Source organism: Calypte anna, chromosome 1 (assembly GCF_003957555.1).
Source record: "Calypte anna isolate BGI_N300 chromosome 1, bCalAnn1_v1.p, whole genome shotgun sequence".
In the NCBI taxonomy this organism is placed as follows: domain Eukaryota; kingdom Metazoa; phylum Chordata; class Aves; order Apodiformes; family Trochilidae; genus Calypte; species Calypte anna.
The window spans coordinates 106,196,144-106,220,309 of NC_044244.1; the positions used below are offsets into that span (position 1 = coordinate 106,196,144).

At 48.9% G+C, this 24,166-nt stretch overlaps 1 protein-coding gene across 1 annotated transcript; it reads left to right on the forward strand.

The window, feature by feature from the left end:
* The first annotated feature begins 22,708 nt into the window (after window positions 1-22,708).
* On the forward strand, window positions 22,709-23,911 carry OLIG2 (oligodendrocyte transcription factor 2). Its single transcript, XM_030461976.1, has 2 exons — window positions 22,709-22,743; window positions 22,989-23,911. Exon 2 carries the CDS (start codon window positions 23,026-23,028, stop codon window positions 23,902-23,904), a length of 879 nt encoding a protein of 292 aa, XP_030317836.1. The 5' UTR covers window positions 22,709-22,743; window positions 22,989-23,025; the 3' UTR covers window positions 23,905-23,911.
* Window positions 23,912-24,166: the final 255 nt, after the last annotated feature.

A 24,166-nucleotide genomic window follows, 5' to 3' on the forward strand; every position in this document is an offset into this window, starting at 1 on the left:
CCACCGCAGCCCCGGCTCCCTCCGGAGAGCGCAGACGCCGAGCCAGGTGGGCTCTCCCGAGGGCCCCGCCACCGCCGTCTCATTTGCATCCGGCGTTTGGCAGGGAAGCTGAGCAGCACACGGCACACCGGGATGACACGATGTCCTGACCCTGTCTTACACAAATGTCAAGCTGTCCCGCTTTGTACCCCCTGTGGCTTGACGGGACTTGCCTTCCCCTCCCTCTGGTGGGGCACACAACAGTACGCACGCCTGGAGATTAGATCTAGAGGGGAGAAATGCAGCTCCTTGGCCAGGCAGACGTGGCCATAGCCAAGCTGCTTGCTTATTCTGTTCGAATCTCCGGGGTGCAGTTTTCCCCTGCTCTGTCTCTCCATTTGTTAGGGTCAAACAGAAGGGAAGAACGAGGGGACATCAGCCCTAGGGCAGACACAAAGATACTGGCATGGGGTCTGCACCCTACTCCCAACCCCATCACACAGCCTGGGTACATGACCAAGGGCACGTGGCACTGGAACAATCTCCAGTCCTCATGGCCCTACCATAAAACACCTTCCCTTTGATTCTGTGTGGGGCTGAATGCTTTGGCTTCCTGCTCAGTCACATAAGAAGGGGGTTTGGATTGCTGCAGGGGCATATGGGCCACATGGGCTTGTACCTGGACCATGGCCAAGAATTTTATTTCTCAAAGATTGTAAAGAGCAGGAGTTTTCTATGACTGGGCTGGAATCAAAGGCTGTCCTTCCTCTTAAGAGGTTGGGATGCTCATCAGTGCCAGCTTCAGTCATTTCCAGCAGTGCTGAGGTGGGACACGTCTTTGCTGGTCCCCATCGCCATGCAGAGCTCTGCAGCAGAAGTCCCATATGTCTGGATGCATAGATTGCCTCACATCTGCCTGGCCATGCTGCCAGCCCTCGACAATGCTCCCACAGTTGCTCCTCACCGCACAGGCAAGTCGTGCAAGGGCAGTAAAACTTGCAATTAATGGAGAGTTGTCAGATGTTGCCAGGGCTCACAGGCCCAATCGACGACCCGACTGTCACCACAGCAGACAGTAAGACAAGGCAAGGGCTCTCAATCAGTTTAGAGGCTTAAAAGCAGTGACTCACCAACAGACAACCATTATTTTTATCATTGACCAATAATTATGGTATTGTCTGCTGGATATAAATGCCACACTGTTTCATGACAGTGACTTTGCCTTGTCCTCTTTTCAAATTATTTCTATCAAATGAAGAAGATAAATCCAACAGTGAGAATTACTGGCGAAGGTTTTGCATGCTGCGTGAGGTAGCAGCAGGAATAAAACCTGCCTTATGGAGAATGAGCCAAATCTTGAGACTTTCCCAAGCCAGATTCCCCACAAGATCAACTCAAGACACAAATGGCTTTTCAAAGAACCTGTAGCCTGTAGGGCAAGTGTGAAAATGTTAGCATACTCTGTATGTTCAGTGAGCTGGTGAAACTGGGTTGGGATTTAATTAGTGGGAATGATTTCTCAGACCTGCAAAAGGTGGTGAGAGAAGAAGCAACAGCAGCCCCAGATGATCTTCCATGGATGCTCAAACACCCCTGCACTTCAGCAAGGGCTTTGCCTGAGTGGGAACATGGGAGCTGACTACCTTCCTGCTGGTCTCAGCAGTCTTCAGCAGGTGCTTTGGAGGTGCCCATGTAGCAAGTGGTTGGTGCTACTCTTTGAAAAGCTGGCTTACAGCTGTACAAGGAGACTTACTAGATCCAGAATAAAGAACGGAGGGGATAGAGCAAAAAGCCTTGTAAGAGGCTGGAATTTTGCTAATTTATGTTAAACATATATTTTGGGTGCAGTGCAGTTTATTTATGTATGCTTCTTTAAGAAATCAAACTGCTGGTGGTGCTACCACTCAGGTAATGTCAGTCTACCTGTCAGTCTACAGGCAATGAATGGTCAGGTGCCAGGTCGGACAGCCACAGAAGGTGTCCAGAGGGAGCAAGTGCAGGAGCTGGTATGCTCCCTGAGATGCCTCCAACAGTGGCAGGTGGGAAGGACAGCCCTCTGGGAGTGTCAGCATGGGGGTGCTGATCCCTCTGGAACACCAGTGAGTGGAGCAGCCCTCCCAGGGAGGGCGTAAGGGCAGACGAGGACGCTGTAAGCTTTGTGCTGCCCATCCCAGGAGCTGCCTCCATCCCTCCGACTCTGCCGTCCACAGCCCCTGAGCTGTGGAAATTCCCCATTCATGGCTGACATTGACAACAGCTGCCTGAGGCCAACCTGCCAGCGGATCCCGGAATGACCAGATATGAAGGCTCCATTATATGGAAAACACAGATCTCCTGCATCTGCCAAACCCAACACATTTCCTCCACCTCTCCCCAACACCCCTCCCCACTGTTAGGGACCCTTGTGGCTTTTTCAATAGTTGTTTTCTTTCTGCTTAAAACAGGGCTGCTTCTCTGCAGGGAGAAAGGCCCTGTTTGTGGGGTGCAGCTGCATTTCAAAGGTACATTGTTGGTGAGTTATGAATTTGCATGCCTTTACTAATGTGTGGAAACAGGAGAATTCTTTTGCTTTTTAATCGAAATTGATGTTATTCCTCTGCCAGTGGTACCCAAGGAACTGTTTTGTTCCATTTCCTCTCCTTTCATGCAGCCCTATTTATGTTTAGATCTGGTTTGCTGCCACCAAGAATCATTGTCATTACCACCAGTGTCTAAGGGCTGGCCAAGTCCAGCAGCTGTGTGTTTAATGCCTACCCTCGCTAAGGTTTATTTCCTTGACAACATGGTCTTGTTTGAAGCAACTTTCCTCCCTTTAAGAAAAAAGAAAGAAAAAGTCCCTTTCCAGTGTTTCTCCAGTGTTTCTCTTTATTTTTTTTTCTCTTTTCTTCTTTTTTCCTTTTTTTTTTTTTTTTTTTTTTAATTCCCCTTATATTTAGCCTGGGGACAGAAGTGAGAGTTTTGTGAGTGCATACTGGGGCTACCCCCAGTTATTATTTTGACGGTCCCCGTTTCCCCGAAAACTCGAGCTGCGCCTTGCTCGCCCTCTGCATTTAAAATGGAATACCTAGGTGGCCAAGCGGGACCCGCTGACCTCTATATCCTGTTCCTTTCTCCACGCTTTGCTGCCGGTTTCCTCGATAAAAGGCGAGAGTGAGAGATAATTAACAAAAAACATGGCCCCCGGACAATGAAACAACTGGCCTTGGCCAGCCAGAAATTTATCCTGGTTTTCTAGGTGAACTTTCTCCCATCAATCTTTCCTTTAACCTCCGTGTTAGTGGAAGCAATAGGAACACCCCCTCCCCTCCCCCGAGCAAATGCTTTCTTTTGAGGGGGAACAAAACCCGGGATCGGAGAGGGCTGAGGTAAAATCTGGGTGGTATCGTGCCGCTGCACAATGCCCCCACTGTTCCCCAGGCCGGCGCTGGTGTTTTACAACAGGGGAGGAGAGAGGATGAATGGCCCGATGATGTGAAACAATCCTCCCGATTCAGGGCGACAAACCCATCCTCTGTTTCACCAAGAGGGGAACAAAAAAAAAAAAAAAAAAAAAAAAAAGGAGGGGGGAGAGAGAGCAGGCAGGGAAGGAATTAAACCCTAACCAGTTTGTTTAAGAAAAATCTTTCCGATCCTGGAAATGCTTTTGGGAGATTCCAGGGGCAAAGCCCAGTATATTATTCCTCCAGCTTTCAGTTACCATCGTGGCTACAGGGGCTGGGGGAGAAGGGCTGGGGGATGCTTTGTCCAAGGGGAGAAAGTACAATAGTCCCTAAGTGCCGGCACCTCTCGGACTGCCCCGCGCTCGCTCCCTCGTGGGCACCGAAAAACTCCAGCAGTAGCAAAAAAAAAAAAAAGATTGGCGGTAGGGTTGGGAGTGCGAGGGACAATGCGGGTCCACTTCAGGTCCCCTTGAGAGGGTATTATGACCAGGGAAAATATTTGTGCTCTGAAGATGACACTCTCCATTTTGTTAATGGCTCTCATCTGGCGCTGATAATCACACCCACCGCACTCCTGTCAGTTGTCTGCTGGTTCCCAATTAATGGGCCATGCTCAGAGAAAGCATCCCTTTTTCTGCAACCAAGACAATTCCATTGTATTCACCTACTTGAGAAGAGGGAAAGGTGAATATGAGGGCATTCGGCATTGTAAATTACCAATAAAACACAAACTGAAAGAGCACCCCTCCAATAAATTAGAAGTCTTTACTCCTGTTGGGTCACACGTTGGGAAAGGCGTATTCAGGCTTGTGGCACAGAAACTACTGCAGCTTGATCACTTTTTTTGCCCAACACTACTATTACTTGCAAATAAAAATACTATTCCTTTAAAAAAGTTGCACTAGTTTTATGTTTCGCTCACTGACAATGTGATGCAGTGGTCCAGACAGATGCATTAACAAAGCAAAAAAGGCAATGGCATCATGTATTGAGTAATAGCTGTCAGAAGTATCTTTCCTTTTTTTAAATTCCATATTTTGCTACACAGGGACTAGTAAAAAGCTTGATATGAAGTTTAGCATCTCCAGAAAAGACATACCCAGGCCATTGTCTTTTACTCTTCCCAAGTACAAAACAAAACAGAACAAAAAACCCCAACAACAACAAAAAACCCCACCAAAAAGCTCTTGGCAGAGGCATATCACTATTGGAATTTAAATCTGAGCATTTTTGGTACAAATTCTTCGTGGCAAATAGACAGGAAGTAATAAATGCAGGGGCAATGCAGGGGTGTTCCCTTCCCAACAGTTGACTGCTTTATTTTTCACTATTGCTCACATAAAGCCTATCACATTTAACTTGCATTGAGCATTACAAAACCCCTGAAAGCATAACCTGCACCTTTTGTTTCATTCTAAATATAAACTGCCTGAGGCAGCAAGTGGGGCAGGTGAGCAGAGATCAGCCAGAAAGGGAAGAGCTCTGCAAAACCAAGCACAGGAAAACTCAGTTTGCTCAGGACGAGTGAGTTACAGTCCCAGTTAGCAGGTCAGATCCCTAGCTGGGGTAAACCAGCCTACATTCTTCACTCCTAAGTGATTTAATCTCATGAACGTACTTCCTGATGATATTCTCATTTCTGTGATGCTCTGGTTTAGCAGTGCAACTCTACAGGGAGTACAGAGTATTTAATACACACAGACATGCCAAGGGAGAGATCTCACCTCATGATACTTATGTAATAAGTTAAAAAAGAAAACTTTTTCAGTACTTCACTTGAAAAATTAAAAAAGCTATTTTAGATCACAGAACATCACCTTCTCCTGGCAAATGACATATATCATTTAATTACAAGCCTGAATGCTTTTCTGAAAGGTGCTCACATGTCATCATCGTTACTATTAAGAATATATTTGCTCTATTGACTTGGAATTAGGCCAATTTCCAGCTCCAGAGCAATAATGATAGCATCATCACAATTACATATTTTGTCTGCAGTAGATACAAAACAATTGTTTTATTAGAAATAACATAAGTTCCCTCAGTACACTAAGTGCTAGCATTGGCATCAGGTATTCCTCAGTTTTCCTTTATATGCCATGGTTGAAAACCTTTTATAAAAATGCTGGACTGCTTTTCTATTAAAAAAAGTTCTTCCAGGTCTCCTCCAGCAGTGGCTCTTCCCTGGGAGAAACTCTGCTTCATTGCCATTTTAGTGGGAGAGTCTGCAGCCCCCAGGGTGAGTGGTTATTTCTGAGAAGGAACACAAACTGACAGCCACAATTTTGGCAGATCATACGATGTGAAATAGGGATTTTCAAGGCTGTGGGGCAGGATGAGGGCTATTCTTCTCAAAAAGTTGCCCTGGCTTGGACAACCCAAACCAGTAGAGACCAAGCAAAACCATAGAAGCTCTGCTAAACTGTCAGAGGTTTTCCAAGTAAATACCTCCTTGTTGATATAAATGACTTTGGGTTAAACCACAGAGGCATATAACCAAGGGGATGAGAGGCTGCACCACATTAATAAAATTGGTGACAATACTGTAGACATATCTAATACATCTGCAGCTTGGGCTGTTGGTAGAGAACACTCATTTGCTGATTCAAAAGATTCCACGTAACACCCTGATTATTGGTCTACATGGTTGCCCAGTCTCAGTTTCCCTTTGCCCACTACATGTAGGTACTACGGGCCTCCTTGGAAAGGTCAGAAAACTCCTTAAGGTCTTCTGGTCATGGAAATAAAGTTTTCTTCTAGCTCCTGGATTCACATGAACTACACACACACACACAAAGCCTGTGGGAAGTTTTCTCAGGGAAACACCCTCCTTTTTCTTCCACAGCACAACAGCAAATAAAAGTCCAGTCTTTCTTGCCTGCATCTGAGGAGCAGCCTTGGGGCCAGTATCTCGACCTAGTGGCCTGTGGGGAAAAGGCCAAAAAAAAAGAGCAAGGCTGTGGCAACACTGACTGGAGATGCAGAGTCCTGAGAGATGGAGAGTATTCAGAATATTATGCTGGCTGCTCATGTTAAACCCAGTTACTCAGTATTTATGCCCTATGGGCAATATCTCACCAACTTAGGAGTGGGCACTATGCCATCTGAACAGATGGGCCTGAGTGATTTCAGCTAAGAGACTATGTATGTCCATCAAATATGTTTGTTTAGGGAACTGTTCCCAGCCTGGAAACACAAGACCTATAATGTGGTGTCCAGAAAAGATAACACTATCAGCTTTGGATCTCATCTGCCCAGCAGTAAGCACAGACACAAGTCTTTCTCTCCTTTTTTATTCCCTCTGCCAGGCAGAGATGAATGCCATCATTGCACCCTGCAGAGATGGGGACGTGCCCATGACCAGGCTGCCATGGTCCCCGTGTCTAGAGGCGTGCAGCTAAACTGTGCAGCATCCCTGGGGACAAGGCCAGTAGTAATGCCCAGAAAGGGGAAAGCCTTCAGCCATATTCATACCTTTTCACATCTCCGTCTGCACAGTGTCTGGCACCAAATACCATCCAGCTTCAGGCAAACTGAAGGACATGTGAGCAGAGAGCAGAGAAAGGTCCATAACCCCAAGATAGGATGATAGGCCTCAGTTCTGAGACACTACCTGCAGGAGAGGAAATGAGGGGGCAAAGGTGTTAAACCCCTTGGATGACAGCTACATACAAACCTCTGACTTGCACATGCCATACTAATGTAAGCATTGCCAGTATGAAGGCAGTGAGTTGTCCCACAACAGCAGGACCTGGAGCTGTGGGCATGGAAATAGCAAAGTGATCTTGGCCTGACACTTGCAGATTTTTTCCTCAAGCTGCTGTAGGCAAATACTATTACTTTCTTAAATTTTGTTCTTTTGTTCAGTCAAAATTCTTACAATGAAATCATGTGTTTGAGTAGGCAGCTAGTTCTATAGCCTCTGCACTACTGGCAAGAAGTTATGGAGCAGCATGGTTCCTTTTTGATGCACTTGCCAGTAAAATCATTAAGTGGAACATTTGCTATCTCTCAAGTGCCTTGAACAACCAAGTAAGAAGGTGTTCTGTGCTTATATTGTCCATCTTGCACTGAATGATCTTCCTGGGCATCCTCCATGGAGAGGCTCTTGGTGCTTCAGACTGGCTCTGAGGGACTGTGTGCCACCCCTGTGAGACGAGGTTGTCTGCAACAGATCCCTGTCTCTTGTCAGCCATATCAATGCTCTTTAGGCCATGCTGTCCTCTCTCCCTAGCCCTCCTTGAAGGGAACACTTCCACCTATGCAGGAGCATCCCGAATCCCTCCTTGGGAAGAGACTTGAGTGGCACATCAGATAAGAAAACAGAGCCTGGCTACATTCTAAAAGAATGATGGTGGAGGAGGGAAGGGAAAGAAGCATATGGACGTATAGGACTGATAGCCAGTGTGCAGTATGCCACAGGCTAAGCAGGGCCACATAGCCCCTCCTCCTCCTTTGAAGCAAGAGCAAAATTTCCAGACAGAAACAGAGGGCACATATGGGGATATGAAAAAAATCTGGTGGCCTTGGACAGGCTGGTGTCAGGAAACCAAGGGCAAGCACTGCAATATTCAGCTCAGGTGAGAGCCTGAGGTGTGGGCAAAAGAGCATCAGTTAAACACAAGAGCTCCAAAAAAATGCTTCTTGGTAAGGAACATGCCAAACCCCAGTGACAGGCACCTCCTCTCCCAGCCCCAGCACCACAGAAGCAGAGTGGTGAGGTGAAGAGATTACCTGAGCACTGCAGGAGCCAGGAGAACTCCCACATGTGACAAATTCACATGGCAAAGGAGTCCCTTTTCTATAAGAATTAGGAAATCCACATGGGATATGATACATCCTAAGTGTCTGTCATTTTCACTACCTGAGTTGTATGAAGCTGCAGAAGATGTCACCAAAAGTTTGTCCTGATCTTCCAAAGCCCTCTCGGAGTCAATCCAGATGAAAAACACTGAAAAGAGAGAAAGTCTTTTCCTGATTCATACTTTATAGTTTTCTGACAGATCTGGAAGAGGGATCTGCTTTATCCTTTCAGTTGTATGTTTTTCCTCAGAAAGCAAAAGGCCTTATTTGTTACTAAAATAGTGTACACCAGATACTTAAACTTCCCGTGTGAGGATACTTGCCCATGTAATCTTCTCTGCCCCAAGGGATGCTCTTAACAAAGCCACTAACTTGTCATGGGATGATTCTTTCGAGCTAAGAATTTTCTTTTGATTTTTTTTCTTTCCTCTTGGAAGCCCACTCCTGCCTGACACTGCACATATGCAAACATGTAGAGACAAACATTTTCTTTTCCCTTCTCCCCCGCACCAGCATCTTCTACCCATATGGGTCAGATAATCCCTTTTCATATCGGCTCATCTTCTTCTTTCAACACAATTTCCTTGACATCCCAAATTACAACCAAATGGGGGAACGGAGGAATGAGCCTGAAATCAATTTCAGATCACTCAAAAGAAATAGATTTATAGCAAAGATAAATCAACAAAACCTTTGAGGGTAGATCCCCAAATTCTTGCTTCAGTCCTTGACATATTTAGTACCTGTTGATAGAGGCTAAGACAGCACACAGTCACTCAGGGGAGGGGCTGGGAAGCCGGATGAGCATCCCCGGCAGGGCGGGGGCAGCCAGCTTTGGGTCAAGAGATTTGGATCCAAGTGCCTGCCAGGACAGATAAGACATAACTTTCACACACCAGTGTGGCCCCACTTAAGAAGGGAGACTAACATCATGTTCCCCACACAGACTAGCTTGGACCAAGCAAGGTCCATCCATCCCTCACCTGCAGCACATGTAAGCAAAAGTAAATAATAGTGCCCTGGTCATCCCAGTGGTGTTTTTAGCCCTAGACAGTTAGCAAGAGCTTGGAGAGTCCCACCTATGCCCTGCACTTGGGTTTAAAGAATGAAAAAGACTCCACAACATTTCAGTCACAGTTATTTGTGACGGTGTTTCCCACAGGGTAAGAAGCAGCACAACAGATAAACCATCTTAATCTCAAAGCTGAAGCAAGGCAGCAGCACTCGGGAGCAAAACCCAACTCACCGCAGATGCTAATGCTCCAGTGCAGATACAGGAGCTGACTTTGGGAAGTCAAGAGGTTTCGAGATTAATGTGGGAAGTCAAGACAAGAGGTTGCCCTGAGGTCAGGCTCTGCCCCTCCGGCGTGCCCGCACTGTGGCCTGTGCTGAGGTCCGGGGACCGTGTTGCTAATTTGGTGGTTAATTTGGATGCTCGCTTAAACAGGAAGAAAACAGCTTCCTGGCAGAGAAGAGGGCGCCTCGTCCCCTCTGTGGAGGATGATGGCAAATGCCTGCAAAGGTTGGGAAGAACCGGTGGGTTTCCAATTCCTGGAAAGGGCAACATGGATTTTAAGCCTCAGTTTTTTAACATATTTTCTCCTTCCTTCTAGAAACATTAAAAGATTTTATCTTAACTAACTTTTGATACCTAAGGGGAAAAAAAAAATCTTAGATTATTATGTGCTTACATCAAAGGTCCCAGTTTTAACTGATTTACAGTGGTGAAATTAACAAATCACAGCCATCAGTACTGGCGTATATTGCCAGGTTTTTTCATCTCTCTTTCAAGAGATCTAATTTGGCTTTGAAGCCAACAGGACTGCTTCAGGAAAGAGGTGCTTTTCAGCATGGGAAAGGGTAATAAAACATGGTAATTTGTTTTTAATTCAATTGCCTGGTGTAATTTACCTCTTTGTTGCAATGTGCTCCAAGATTCCTTTAGAAGATATCACAGGCTGCATGCTAACAGGTGAACACTTTCCTTACATGCTAGGAAGATGCTGTGTTCCCACTTTAATCATAAGCATTTACACAGGACAGGGAAGATGGACCAGTACTAGATACCAGAGGAAAATAACTTCTCATTTTTTTAAAGCAGAGCCCATGGTTCTGTGAACTCTGACCATTTGTAGCCAGTGTGGTGTGGGGTTTACGCCTTTTTCTTCTGGGGAAGCATACACAGAACTTTTGATGTTAGCACAAAAGAGGGTATATTCATGTTGTCTGTCTATGAAATACGTAATATATAGTCCCTACTGTAGTATTTTTAATTTTGGATGACAGCAACCACTCTGGTCAAACTGGGGGCTAGCACAGCTCTCAGTTAACCCCATATTCTCATTAACTTGTTCGTTCCAAGCACAGTCCCTCTGTGATGCAGTTCGCATTGGTCCCACTTCCAAGAAGCTCTCCCGATGCTGCCTGGTAGGTGTAATCAGAAGCACCAGTTGCTGAGGAGTAAGATGTCCAGGTGTCCTCTCCTGTGGCAGCCAGCACTAAGGGTGATGCCTCCATGAAACATCAGGGGAGGGCACAAGATAATAAACAAACTGGCCTCTGAAGTAGGAAACCCATAAATACAAACTTGATGATGAGCACTGAGGACCACCTTGGGGGATGCATGGGGACCACCCGCAGGACACCCCCAGACACCATCAGGCTGTTGTCCCTCAAATCAGCCAGGATGGGACATTCAACCAGGCTTCAGCTGGTAGCCTCTGGCCTAAGTTTTCTGTTTCTGACTGGTACAGGGACTTTGTTGGCACAATCTTACAGCTCCAGCACCTGCTTTATCTCACTAAAGTACTGCCCAGGGCACCCCAAGCCCCAGAGGAGGGTTTTTACTCCCCTAGGCACTTTTAAGAGCTGAACTTCAGCAAATGTGTGGGGACTGACCAGGTAGAAAAGAGATTTCCTTTTGCCTAACAATTCAGCCTCCATGATGCTTCACAGTACTAGCTGGAACTGGGAATAAAACAATTTGTCACATTATTGCTGAACAAACAGTTTGCACAGAGCTGCCTTGGGGAAGATGCAATGTAGTGGAGTTGCCACTGCTGATGATTAGATTGAAGACTCTGAGAATGATCCTTCATCCCTGCACTGGCAGCAGGATGGCGATTTAGCTCTCAATATTCATTTTCCTGTTCCTAAAAGTTTCAGGTTCACATCTGGCTGCAATCTATATTACAGAGGCTGGGTTCAGATCTCCTCTCTGAATACCTCAGAGACTGCTCCAGTGCTGATGCAAGGCAGAGGCTGCCAGACACAGGTAAGGATGCTGGGAAGTGTGGCACACGTGTGGCATTCCTGGTGGCATGGAGAGGCAGAGCTTCAGTCATTTGAGTGATGGGCAACCAGTGGGTGAGCCCAGCCCTGTCCTACCTCTGCACTGACTGATTTCATTAGGTCTCAGTTTCCTCTTCAAAGCTCAAGGAAGTCCCAAAGCATCCAGCGTGTCCCACAAGTCTCGAGTCATTGCAACAACATTGCAGATAATGAGATCAAAGAAGCTGCTATCTCATCCCTCCTGCCAAAAATTGCAGGCAGCCAGTGGGACAGCTGACTGGGAACATCCAAATTTCCACTGGTACCAGCACCTTCTCTGACAGACATGCTATGTAAGCTGGGAGAGAAGCTGTGCTCTGAAGGGAGGGTAACAATTCCTACCTCTGAACAGAGTTTAAAAATTGAAAGTAGCATCTATTCAGCTCCTCCGAGCCATTTCAAAGGACTTGTAAGGCTCCAGTTGCCATTGTGCAGCTGGTAATTCTGTGTCACAACTAATTACCGCCTAATAGCCGTTGTGGGGACAAAGTCCCTGGTTTAAAAGAGAAGTCTATTTCGTCTCGCATTCAGGCCTAATCTGACCCTGAATAGCAGAGATTACATGAGGTAATACAGCAGTTATTTCTACCTGCTGTAGTTCATAAGCTCCATCTCCAGCTGAGGCAAAAACCCCTCCCCCTTTACAAAGATTATTTGTCATTAAAATGCTCGGTAGCTTTTTTTTTTCCTTTTTTTTTTTTTTTTTTTTTTTTTTTAAATCTGGATGTTGCCTACACTTTCAGAAAGGTTTTTGAAGGAAGATTAGCAGGATTAGGAAAGGTTCACATATGTTCAGCTTCACTATTGGTATTCAAGACATAGCAACTCCACCACCACCCAGGAAGCCCAAGAAAACTGAGAGCAGAGACAGAGAGGCAGAAAGAAAGAGGCCTCCTGCCCAGAGAAAGCAAAAAGCGATCCAGCAAGTAAAACAGTCGAGTCAGACCCTGGGCCACGGGGGCTGTCACACCACAGAAATCCTTGCCTTTCACTCCAGAAAAAATACAGCTCTTATTCAGAACTTCTTAACTACTCATGCCTGCGGTCTTCTTAGAGGTCTGACCTTGCTCCTCTGCTAATGGCCCAGGAAGACAAGCTGCAAGAGATATGCAGCTGCAAATGAGCATTTCCACACAGATACAGGCCTTGAAATACTTCAGCTGGCACAAACACCACAACAAAACAAGGAAGAAATGCATGCAATGCAATGCAATGCCCAAGAGAGATGTCTGACCTCAACCTGGTAACACTGTGTGAGCTGCACAGACCAAGAGTCAAATGGCCAGTGGGTGAAACCACCCATGTGCAAAAGGGTGGCAAAGTAGTGCAGGTGCCAGAGCACACCTCCTTGTGTTCCTACAGGTCATCCTTGGGGCCTTCAGTCCTTTTTCTGGTGCCATGTGGGACATAAAGCTGGTGTAAAAATGTCTGGAGGCTGCATCCTGCTGGCCACTTGCCAAAAAGTCATGAAACAAGAGTATGGCCATAGGGAGCCACCTGCTCCCTCAGAGACATTTAACCTCAGCAAGGGCATAGGCCCCTTCATCGGGATGTGTCCTCCCATGCCTGGGACAACACTGGGACAGCAATCCAGTGGCTGGATTTCTTCAGAATTATGGTGGGAGAAAAGAGAGTTGGGAATGGGGAGAAGAAAGCCATCAGGGCTACCAGCATAAACCACATCCTTGCTGGAAGACTTCAAAATAGCATTCTATACTTTTCATTTTTTTTAGAAAATGGGATTTCTTTTGGTTCAAATATAGTGGCACAGGTCAACATCTGTCCAGTAAAAATACACAGACATCTTTCTTCGGGTTATTTTTTGTTTGCATTGTAAACAGTTGAGCAAGGTTTAAGTCCATGCTCCAAGTAATGGGACCTTTCTAAAGCCTGGACAACAGCTGGCATGGTCAATGTGAATTTTCTCCCCTTTTAGGCAAAAAATTTTCTCCTTGTTCCAGATTTTCCAGAAAAAGAAACATTCCAATCTATCCTCAATAGTTGTTCTCTTACCCTGCCCCTTCTTTCTCACCAACACCGTCACACCTCCTCCTTGCTCCTGAGATTCTTGCTCCTAATTCTAGCATCACTTCACTCATTTTCTCCACTCCTCAGACCCAGAAACACACTTTTCCCATCACTCCTATCCCCACTCCCTTCCCTCTACCATTTCAGCTCTCTTTCCCTAAATGTTCCCAGTCCTTCCCAAGCTTTTCCCTCACAAGGCTCTTGCCCTGAGCATCCTCATTGCCTGTAGGTCAGGATGCTTCCTGAGCTCTCCTGGTTTCACTGCCCTGGTCCCACCTTACACCTCCTTGCCAGGCATCCCAGCAGCTAACACAAGAGGCAGGCAAGAATAGTAGAGTCTCAGCCAGTCTAGGGTTTTAGTAACAAAACCCTTCCAGCTCCTCCTAGAGCCTTACCAAGCCCTCCAAGTTGGCTTTGGAGGGTGTATGGATCAGGCAAAGCACTCCAGGACCTCACGCACATCGTTGGAGGATTGACAGGGAGAGACCTCATGTGGAACTGTTAAAACAAGAGATGTTATTTAAGGCATTTATATTTTCACTCGCAAACATTTTCTTCAAGCAGTTCCAAAGCAACATGTGCTTTAAATCGCTGAGCCTCGATAAAGTGAGCCCAGGCACACGTGGGAGTGGGGCAGGGCTGCTGCTCTGGCCAGGAGAGCACTGCTCTCCACCCGACCCAGCAAAGGGAGAAACAGTGTGAGGAACCTAAGGTAATAAATTCAGTATGTTATACGAAAGATCAAAATTCCTGACAGTATGCTATCGAAAGCAAGGAATCTCTAGGGTGCTTTTGCCTGTATTTTTCCTTCCAGAAAATATATAAAAGCCCTGCCAAGAGAAGAACATCTTTCTATCTCAAGAGCTTGGGAAAGGATTGTCTATGGGGTACCCCTTAAGCAATTCAAATGGGAAAGGGGAGCAACTGTAGCAACACAAATAGTGTGGCAGCAAGAGCTGATCTCCTAAGTGTAGAGGGGCTCTTTAAGCACAGGAAGGGGTGAGAGGGCCACCAAATTCTGTAAAATGCTGTCACATGTGGGCTGCAAAATGTTTCTTCCAAGTTTCAAGGGGGCAGTTTGGAATGAAGTGGTGTCACTCACACTTTGGCTTCTGTGAACAGAAATCTCTTATGGATGGGATTAGGAGGCGGGGGAGGGAGAAACCACAGAAACATCAAATTCAAAGCACCAAAACTTACTTTTCGATAACCCTCAACTGTATTTTGCATCTGAATAAGCATTAAAAATTCTGGGTGATACAACATTTGCACAGCGGTTAAATTTGAGTAATGCCTTCTCTTTTTTTCTTTCCCAGTGCTATACAGATTTGATCTTTCTCAGGCAGATGAATGACAGCTCACACTTGCGGTGGGTGCTGATTCAGAATTCTATCTGAAACAGCCTGTGCATGGTGATATGATATGATTTGATAAATCCCTCTGCAGTTCCCACAAGAGCCTGGAGTACTTACTCCTTTAGGGACAGCAAGAGCTTTGCCATGGTCAGATTTTGTCTCTTTCTGAAAAACATATTGCTACTGCCTGGCTGAATGCAGAAAAATAGCACATGCAAAAACCTCAATGCTAGTCACCTGCTTCAGCACCTCACCCACACCTGGGAGGGCACATCTTTGGGGGCCACAAGGGAGGCCCCACCTTAAACAGAATGGCGGGAAATCCGAGATGAGAGCCGGGTCTTGTGCATTCAGTTTTCCTTCTTGTTCTTAAAAGGGAAAAAATACAAAGGGAAAAAGAGGCGGAGGGGAACCAAACCATTGTGAGTAACTCTGCCTCTCAAGTGTTTTACATAGGCGCTGGTGGTGGCAGGGGGCCAGGCTCTGCAGCCCACCTCTGCACCCATTCCTGATGGGTGGGGGAGGGAAAGGGGGGGTGGATGCATATTCATGAGTGGGAGGAGGCTTCGCTTCCACGGTATAAAGTGTGTTGGCTGAGTTGCATGAAAAGAGCAGCTATTTTCTGATTCTTTGGCTAGGAGCAGCATCCCTTCCCCATAGAGGCATGTTAATACACAGAGGGGAGGCAGGTGCCTCCTGTCAAGGAAGGGATGGGCCAGGTGTGCTTGCAGCCCTGCTCCCAGCCTGAGCAGCTCCCATTTCCCCAGGATCTCAAGGGATGCGCTGCATTTATGGTCTGAAAAATCAGTGGCAGATCCCCATCTTGTTCCCTCAGCTGTACCCCCGAAGCAAGGACATGGGATGGGGTAAATTCCTGGGCTGCCCTAGCACATCACTGCAGGCTTCCCTCCTTCTGCCAAGGGATGCTTGGCAGGAAGTATCAGGAGGCTTCCGCAGATGGTGTCAGGACACCTTCAGCTCTGAGGTCAGCTGGTGGAGCTGGGACCTCTGGTGCAAGCAGGCATCACTTTACAAAGGTTTAGAAGAACCACATAAAAGCCAGCACGCCACCCTCCTATGTGAGGTCCTGCTGTCTGGGAGCACCTATGCCCCCACCCCCTGGTTCCCAGATGAACATCTCAGGGATGGATCTTAGAAATATGAAAAACTAGCTAGAAAGAGTCTGGGTAGCCCGGCAAAGTTGGGAAGAGTCGGTGTGAGACATATGGTTCCAGCACTCCCTAAAAAAATATAATTGCTATCTTCAGGTGGCTGCACACCCTCTCCTTCTAATGAGTAAGATATTTAAAGTCCTGAACTGTTTATGTGACATTTCAATAAATAATGTGGAGATTTGACAACATTTCCATATTCCTCCTTTAATGTCTGGATGTCTCTGACTTAATCCCAGTTCCTTGGCATTTATTACTGTTTGTTACACTAACAAGTGAGATTATGAGAATTCTAATGAAGGCTTCCAGTGAAAAACTCTGTGATTAAAATGCCATAATAACAGTTGCATGCATTTATGTGGCTGATTATCATAATCTATTTAGCACAAGTAAACATACAAACAGAAGGAGAAAAGGGAGCCCACTGACACTTCAGCTAAAGGAGAATTGGAAATGAGGGAGAAACAATGTAAATATGTAAATGTCTTTGTGTATTCTTTTTATCTTTTTTTTCTCATCCTTGCTTTTTTTCCCCCCTGTTTGCTAATGAGACATCTATGGTTCGTCACATGTGGTCCCTCTTTGCTTGGCCGAGGTGCAGTTTTCGGGCCATCTGCTGGGGCCACTCTCCCAAACAATGCCACCCAGAAAGCGAGGGACACATTCGCCGCAACCTTTGACATCATGGGCGACAAGAGATGGTGTCGTACAGACTCGGGGCTTTGATATGTTCATTCCAAATGCTTAGTTCAGCTGTTACTCCATTAATGCAGCTCCCCATACAACACGGGAAGGCAACAGCCCCCCAAAAACTCTTAGCAAAATAAGGAGAAATCTCACCAAATTCCTACTATAGGCTTTTGCTAGCCAGCCCTTTTTAATATTTTTTTTTTTTTTTTTTTTTTTTTTTTTTGTGTCCATCTTAAAGAACAGATAAGAACTTCTCCATCCCAAGGGTCAAGAGCCTCCTGTAACACTGGCCCACAGCCAGCGAGTATTTTGGCATGAGCCTGGCTGTCGTTGCCACCATATGAAACTGCTCTGAAGGTCACAGACACCTTGACATGGGGGAACTTTTCCATGATGGGTATACAGCAATAAAATCCTTGGGGCTCCATCAGACAGATGCAGTAACTTATTAATATCTCTCATTTCTAAGGAGCTCTCTGTCAAAATGAAAACGTGGAAAGTAGAAAATAGATGAAGGGTAGTATAAGTGTGGTGAAATGTGGGGAAAAAACTGCAATAAGGCTGCACAGAAAACTGAAAATGGGAACTAAATGTCTCTGTTATATATGTGGCAATTTCCAAAAAAAAAAAAAAAAACAAACCAATTTCCAGACTAAAAAAAAAACAGACTCTGTTTTTTGCAGAGGAGCTACACCCAGTTGTGCTGGGGCTTTCTTTGCTCCTTCAGCTATATAACACAGGTATTGACTTTCCACCCCCAGGGCCTGCTGCTGGAACCAGGGAACAAAGGCAGTTTGGACCAGATAAGCAAATTGGACATGTGAGTGGATTTCCAGTCCCCTTGGTGTCCAGCTTGGTGGATGAAGTGCAAAACCCCCAGTTAAGGCAGTCCCTGGTTCAGACCTTCTGTGGAACAGAGAACTGCATATGGCTTGGCAAATCGTGACATAGATCTATAATTCCTTCTCCAGCTCCATTTCCTTGCCTTTGCCCATCTAAAAGTCAGTCTTAGCAATTGCACTGATTTGTTTTTCTTGGATGTTTGTTCCTCATCTTCCCCACTATAGCAGCTCATTTTGGGAGGATTTGTGCGTAAGGGACAGCATCAAGACCAGGGAATGCTAAACGCTCACTCAATTTTTCACTAGCATTGTACAGCAGAGCAGTACCTGAACTAAACAATAGCAGATGGTGGCAAATTTTCACCTCCTGGCTCTGGGTCCAAGGAAAGACAGGATGCACAATGCACCTCTGCTTAGCAAGACGACATATCTGCAAAGATGTCACCTTCTGCAGGCTTGAAATGCTTTGCCAGCCACATAGAAAATGTGCTTCACAGGTATTCCCCTCCTTAGCACTGAAAAAATTTTAAAAAGCAATCGGGAGAAGAGTTTGAGCACTTTACTACATGGCAGTCAACAAATGGATGCCTGCCCAGGATGCAGAGGACAGGAGATTCCATCAGGGCAGCACATGGGCTTGCCAGCACTGCACTTGCTTGGTGTTTCAGCCTCTTTCTCCTCATTTGCTCATGGAAAATGGCACTATCAATGAGAAGTGAAATTTTTGGTAACACATAGAAGCTGTTAAAACAAAGTAGCTATCACAGGTTTTTTACAAGCTTTAGGAACTGCTTTTGCTTAAAGCAATGGAATGGTGATGCAGAGTTTTCTATTGCATCCTTAAAGTTTTACCTCCAGAAATGTGTTTAATGAAATAATTCTGTACCTTGCAAAAAATACAGAACCTTGCATTAAACAGAACGACAGTCAGAAAGCTTGTATGTCTTACACCTGCACTGAAGAGTTAAAAGGAGCCTGAATTAAGTGGTTTTGCTAATGTCTTAAGGTCCGAGAAAGTCAGTGCCCATTATTCTCATGGATGTGATACTGTCGGATTAAGTGGCCAGGCTTGGGAGGAGGGACAAGTGAGTCTGAAAGATGTAAGACAAGAATCTAGCCTGTGTTTTAAATAGCAATTTTGTTGCTATTACAAAGAGCAACAAGCTCATGAGTGACAAATGTTTATAAACTTATAAAAAGGGGGGGGGTTGTCTTGCTAGATGAGAATAGGAGATGGCCTATTTTCTGCATATTTTTAATCTTACAAATATCACAAGCATTAGCTCTGGTATTTCTGAGACTTCCCTCTGGGTGACTCCTGTGAAGATTAGAAGCTTTTGCAGCCTCTTATTGAATGGGAAGACATGCTGAGTTTTTAGCAAAGAGCATGTGTCTCCAACATTTCAATCGAACAAGTGTTAACAAAAAACAAATCAAGAACTGGGGAAGAAAAGAAGAATTAAAAAAATAAAAAAATAAAAAGGAAAAAAGACAAACCGGAACCTTTGAGAAGTCATTCCCTGCTTTGAGTGTCACCTTGTACCTTTAAGCCGTGAGCAAAGAGCTTGCAGGGAACACCCACATCTTCAGGTGCTGGTAGCTGTGGTCCTGACATGTTTTGGGAGGGGAAACTGTGACCCGAGAGGACTCCCTGAAACCCACACTCTCATGTGAAAAGTTTAAAAAGCTCTTCAGCTGCAAAACCCAATTCCGAGCCCACAGCCTTGCTAACAGATGGGAGGCAGACAACGCTGGGGATCAGGCAGTACAGTTTCCGAGGCATCATTAAAGCCGTTTTCAGCTGCCAGTCCTCCAGGAGCCGAGATCACACACAGGCTCTTCGTCCTTCGGATGCCTCAGATTCCTCGCAGCCGTGTAGGGGTACTGTGTGGTATCCGTGGGGAAAAGACCCTGCGCCACAGGCCTTGAGGGAATATAGGCAATAACAATCCCAAACAACAACCTAATGACTTTCCGAGTGATTTGCAACATTAAAGCAACAGTCTGGTTTTTATTAAGATATCACTTCACCATGTGCCCTAAATGCCTTCATTCACGCTTTGGTTGCCTACCGTTGCAGTTGTTTAAAAAAAAATAAAAATACATTAATCGGTAAGAAAATGGGCTCTGCTTAACATTCTAGTATCAAAAGAAAGTTGGAGTGAACGGCTTCTCTGGAAGCCCCCCCAGGGCAGCCTTCCCATGATGGGCCGACAAAACAAGCGGCAGCTTCCAGTATCGAGGCTTATTGAATCCAGGTGGGGGACATGTGACATCTAAACTAATTTGACATCTCACGGAAGAGATCACCCCCCGCCGACGCTTCCTCCTTGCACCCCACTTCCTTCCTACGAGGACAGCAGAGAAGGACCGCCTCGCTTCCACATTCCCGGCCGTTCCAGGCTCCGCTCAAACTTAGCGGTTCCCTGCCCCAGGAGCCCTGCGGGCTGCAGGCGGAACGGACTTGACGTCCCGACAGACAGACGGTGGTCATCGAAGGCATTGCTCGCCCCCATTAAGGACAGAGACCCCGGCTTCTCCCCTGCGATGGCGCGGGGTTTCCTCTCTCTTGGAAGGGGGAGGGGGAAAAGGAAAGTGGGAAAAAAAAAAAAAAAAAAGAAAGGAAAAAAGGGGGGGAAAAAAGAAAATAAAAGAAAAAAGAAATAAAAACAGAGAGAGAGAGAAAAGGAAGTGTGAAGAGAAAAAAAGGAAGAAAGGAAAACGAAAAAATGAGGAAAAATAAGGAGGGGTAAGAAAAGGAACAGGAAAAGGAAAAGGAAAAGGAAAAGGAAAAGGAAAAGGAAAAGGAAAAGGAAAAGGAAAAGGAAAAGGAAAAGGAAAAGGAAAAGGAAAAAAGGAAAAGTTCGCTGCTCACTTATCCCTCTCCGGGACGTCCCGGGTACTTGGAAAACTGCTGGCCCAGATTACGGCCCGGCCCCCGCCGCGCCCCCTTCTGCTGCGCATCCCAATTCTCCCGAGCCAGGACCACCGGCATCCCTCCCGGCAGGTAACTCCCAGATCTGCTCCAGTCCCTGGACTACCACCCCCAAGCGGGGGCTTCTGCCTCCCTTTCTCGGACTGAGGAGCGGGAGACGGGACGGCACGGCCGCTGGAATTTAGGGTACGCGTCCCATCGCCGGACTGATGAAGTGGCTGGTGAAACCCTGGTGGTCTCCGGGGCCGAGACCGGAGTCGCCGCTCGGCAGCGGGTGCCGCAAGCCCGACGGGGGCGGGCGAGACACCCCATTCGCTAGGGATGAGGAGGGGCAGCGGGTCCGACCTTTTAAGAAGGAAAGGTCTCAGCTTTTGAAGAAGGAAAATTACCGAGCCCTGGGAGAGGGAAGAGAGAGGAGCAATGCCAGCGTTTTCCTTGTTTTCGCCCCAGAATCGCTGCTCCGGAGGCAACTTGCCTCCAGCCCCGTTATCCTGCCCGGCCTGTCCAGAACCCGTTCCCTTTCCCTGGGCTGGGCCCAGCGAGTAGCCGGAGGCCGGGGGAAAGACGTCGGGGCTTAATTAGTTGTGCTCGTTGTTGCCCTGTTTTATGCGGTTCCAACAATGCGCCGTATAGAGCCATCAGTCAAAAGGCAGAGGCAGGCTTCCCGCTGCCTCCTTACCGCTTCCCGACCATGAAATAAATGCAAAGTTTGCACAGACGTGTCCCCCCCACTCCCCGTCCCGCTGCTCACCTCCAGAGCTCAGCCCCAGCTCCCTCCGCCTTACCCACACCCACACAATACTTAATTCGGGGAATGCCTGCCCCGTCTCGTTCCGGACTGCCACCACAGCCCCGCAAGCAGGTGTGGGAGCTGGGGGGGATAGAGGCGGCCCGGTCGGCCCGGGGCACGTCCCCGGGTGGCCATCGCGGGGGCCGCCCGGGAGGCAGCGGGACACACGCCGGGCGGCGGGCGGCAGCGGGCCCGGCTGTCGCTGGGACAGATTTTCCTAATTGACCTGTTACGGATCATCCCCGTAACCGTTGGGAAACACATTTCCACGCTTCACTTCTTAGCGTTTTAAATACATATTTAACGGATGGTTGAGGCTTGCCGGGCCAGCTGGGAAACACACGGGTGTAAAAATAATACAACAAAGGCAAAGGGGGCGGGGGAGAGAGAGAGGGATTTACCTCGGAGGGAGGAAGCCCCAGCCCTGTTGCACGGAGCTGCAGGGGCGAAGGGGTTCGCCTGGAGCGGCGAGGAGAGAGGCGGGAGACATTTCCCAAGTCACTTTTTTGTGTTAATTTCTCATGTTTTTGTTGTTAAAATATTTTTTCTTTCTTTCTCTTCCCTCTACGTCTCCGGTCTTGTTGGAGGGTTGTGTGGGGTAGGTTTTGGTGGCCGCTCCAGTTTCTTCGGGTCGCTGCGGGGCCGGAGCCAGAGGTTCCCGCTGGGGCCGGCGCTGCCCGGCACCGGCCAGCGGCCTCCGCGGGCAAATCCGCTCGTGGGGAATGGAGTGGCCGAAAACACTTTTTTTATCTTCCCTCTGCCTCCCTTTGCAGCACTTAACGGGAGGATAACGACCGGGCTAGGGGCAGGAGAGGGCATCCGCCGAGGAAAGAGCGGAGGCTTGACCGGTGTGTGTGGCGGGGCCGAGGCTTAACGCTTCCCTGCGTGGCGGAACGGGACGAGGCCGGGCACGGAAAACACCGACGTGCTGGCGGGAGCCGCTCAGCGCGGCCTCCCCGAGGGGGTTGCGGCGGCGGGGCCAGGGGCTGTTTGGTCCCGTTCTCGTCCCATCCCGCCCCCCCAACAGCTGTTCCCGGCGCTGTCATTGTTGCATTTTATTATGGATTTGACAAAAGTCCCTCCCTCCCACCGCGCCCCCCCGCCGGGCTCCCCGCGCTGCTGCCGGCCGTCGTCCCCCCACACCCCCCGCCCGCCCCATCGAGCCGGACCGGCCCCGGTGACATCAGCCGCCCCCCTTCTCCGGTAGCCCACTCGCCCCCCCCTCCGTCGCTGCCGATTGGCGCAGCCCCCCTCCCGCCCGGTGACATCGTTCCTCCCCGGCGCGGCTATAAAGCCGCCGCCGCCACCGCCGCAAGGTGCGCGCTGCTGCCGTGCTCGCCCGTCACGGCGCGCCGCTCCCCACGGCTGCCCCGCGCACGGTAAGAGCCCCCGCACATCCCAGCACGGCACCCCCTGAGCCTCCGGCCCGGAGGAGAGGCGCGGAGGGAGGGACGGGACGGGGCGGGAGGGGAGGCGCCCCCCGAGGGCGGCCCCGCGGAGTGGCGGCGGAGCAGTATCTCCGACGTGGCGGGCGGGCGGCGGAGGTGGCCCGGCAAATTCCCGTGGGAGCTGACCTGTGGCTGTCTGTGGGCTCTCTCCCCTCCCTTCCGCCCCCTCCCCGCAGGCAGCCCGGTGCGCGTCGCTGTTCCGCCCGCCGGGCCATGGACTCGGACGCCAGCCTGGTCTCCAGCCGCCCGTCCTCCCCGGAGCCCGATGACCTCTTCCTCACGGCCAGAAATAAAGGAAGCGGAGGGGGCTTCACAGGAGGCACCGTATCCAGCTCCACGCAGAGCGACTCCCCGCCGGAGCTGAGCGCCGAGCTGCGCAGCGCCATGAGCGCTGCGGGGGTGGTGGTGGTGGACAAGCTGGGCTTCAAGTCTTCGTCTTCGTCGTCCTCCTCCTCCTCGTCCTCCTCTTCTAAGAAGGACAAGAAGCAGATGACGGAGCCGGAGCTGCAGCAGCTGCGACTGAAGATCAACAGCCGGGAGCGCAAGAGGATGCACGACCTGAACATCGCCATGGACGGGCTGCGGGAGGTGATGCCTTACGCCCACGGCCCGTCGGTGCGCAAACTCTCCAAGATCGCCACGCTCCTCCTGGCGCGCAACTACATCCTTATGCTTACCAACTCCCTGGAGGAGATGAAGCGCCTGGTCAGCGAGATCTACGGCGGCCACCACGCCGGCTTCCACCCCGCCGCCTGCCCCGGCGGAATGGGCGCCCACTCCGCCCCCCTGCCCGGCCACCCGGCCCACCCCGCCTCGCACCCCGTTCACCACCCCATCCTTCCCCCCGCCGCCGTCTCCAGCGCTTCCCTGCCCGGCTCCGGCCTCTCGGCTGTCAGCTCCATCCGGCCCCCCCATGGGCTCCTCAAGTCGCCCTCGGCCGCCGCCGCCGCCGCCCCGCTGGGCAGCGGCTTCCAGCACTGGGGAGGGATGCCCTGCCCCTGCAGCATGTGCCAAGTTTCGGCTCCGCCGCACCACCACGTCTCCGGCATGGGCACCGCCAGCCTCCCCAGATTAGCCACCGACACCAAATGAGCCCCTCGGCCGAGCCTCGCCGCCTCGCCCCACGCCTCCCCGGCATCTCCAGGACCTACAAATGCTCCCTTCTGGCGGCAGCAGGTCCCCCCTACCCCGTTCTGTAGGGGGTGCCGCCGGAAGGGATGGAACCCAGCCTGGGGTCTGTCCTGCTCTCCAAACGGCGGGGAAAGTCATCCCGACACAAGTAACCGCCCGCGCATCTTCTTTATTTTTAATTATACGTTGTTGTCGATAAGTTGGCTAGGAGGGGAAAATAGTC

Coding starts and splice junctions, on each gene's coding strand:
- OLIG2 (XM_030461976.1), top strand. CDS start 23,026: ATGGACTCGGACGCCAGCCTGGTCTCCAGCCGCCCGTCCTCCCCGGAG.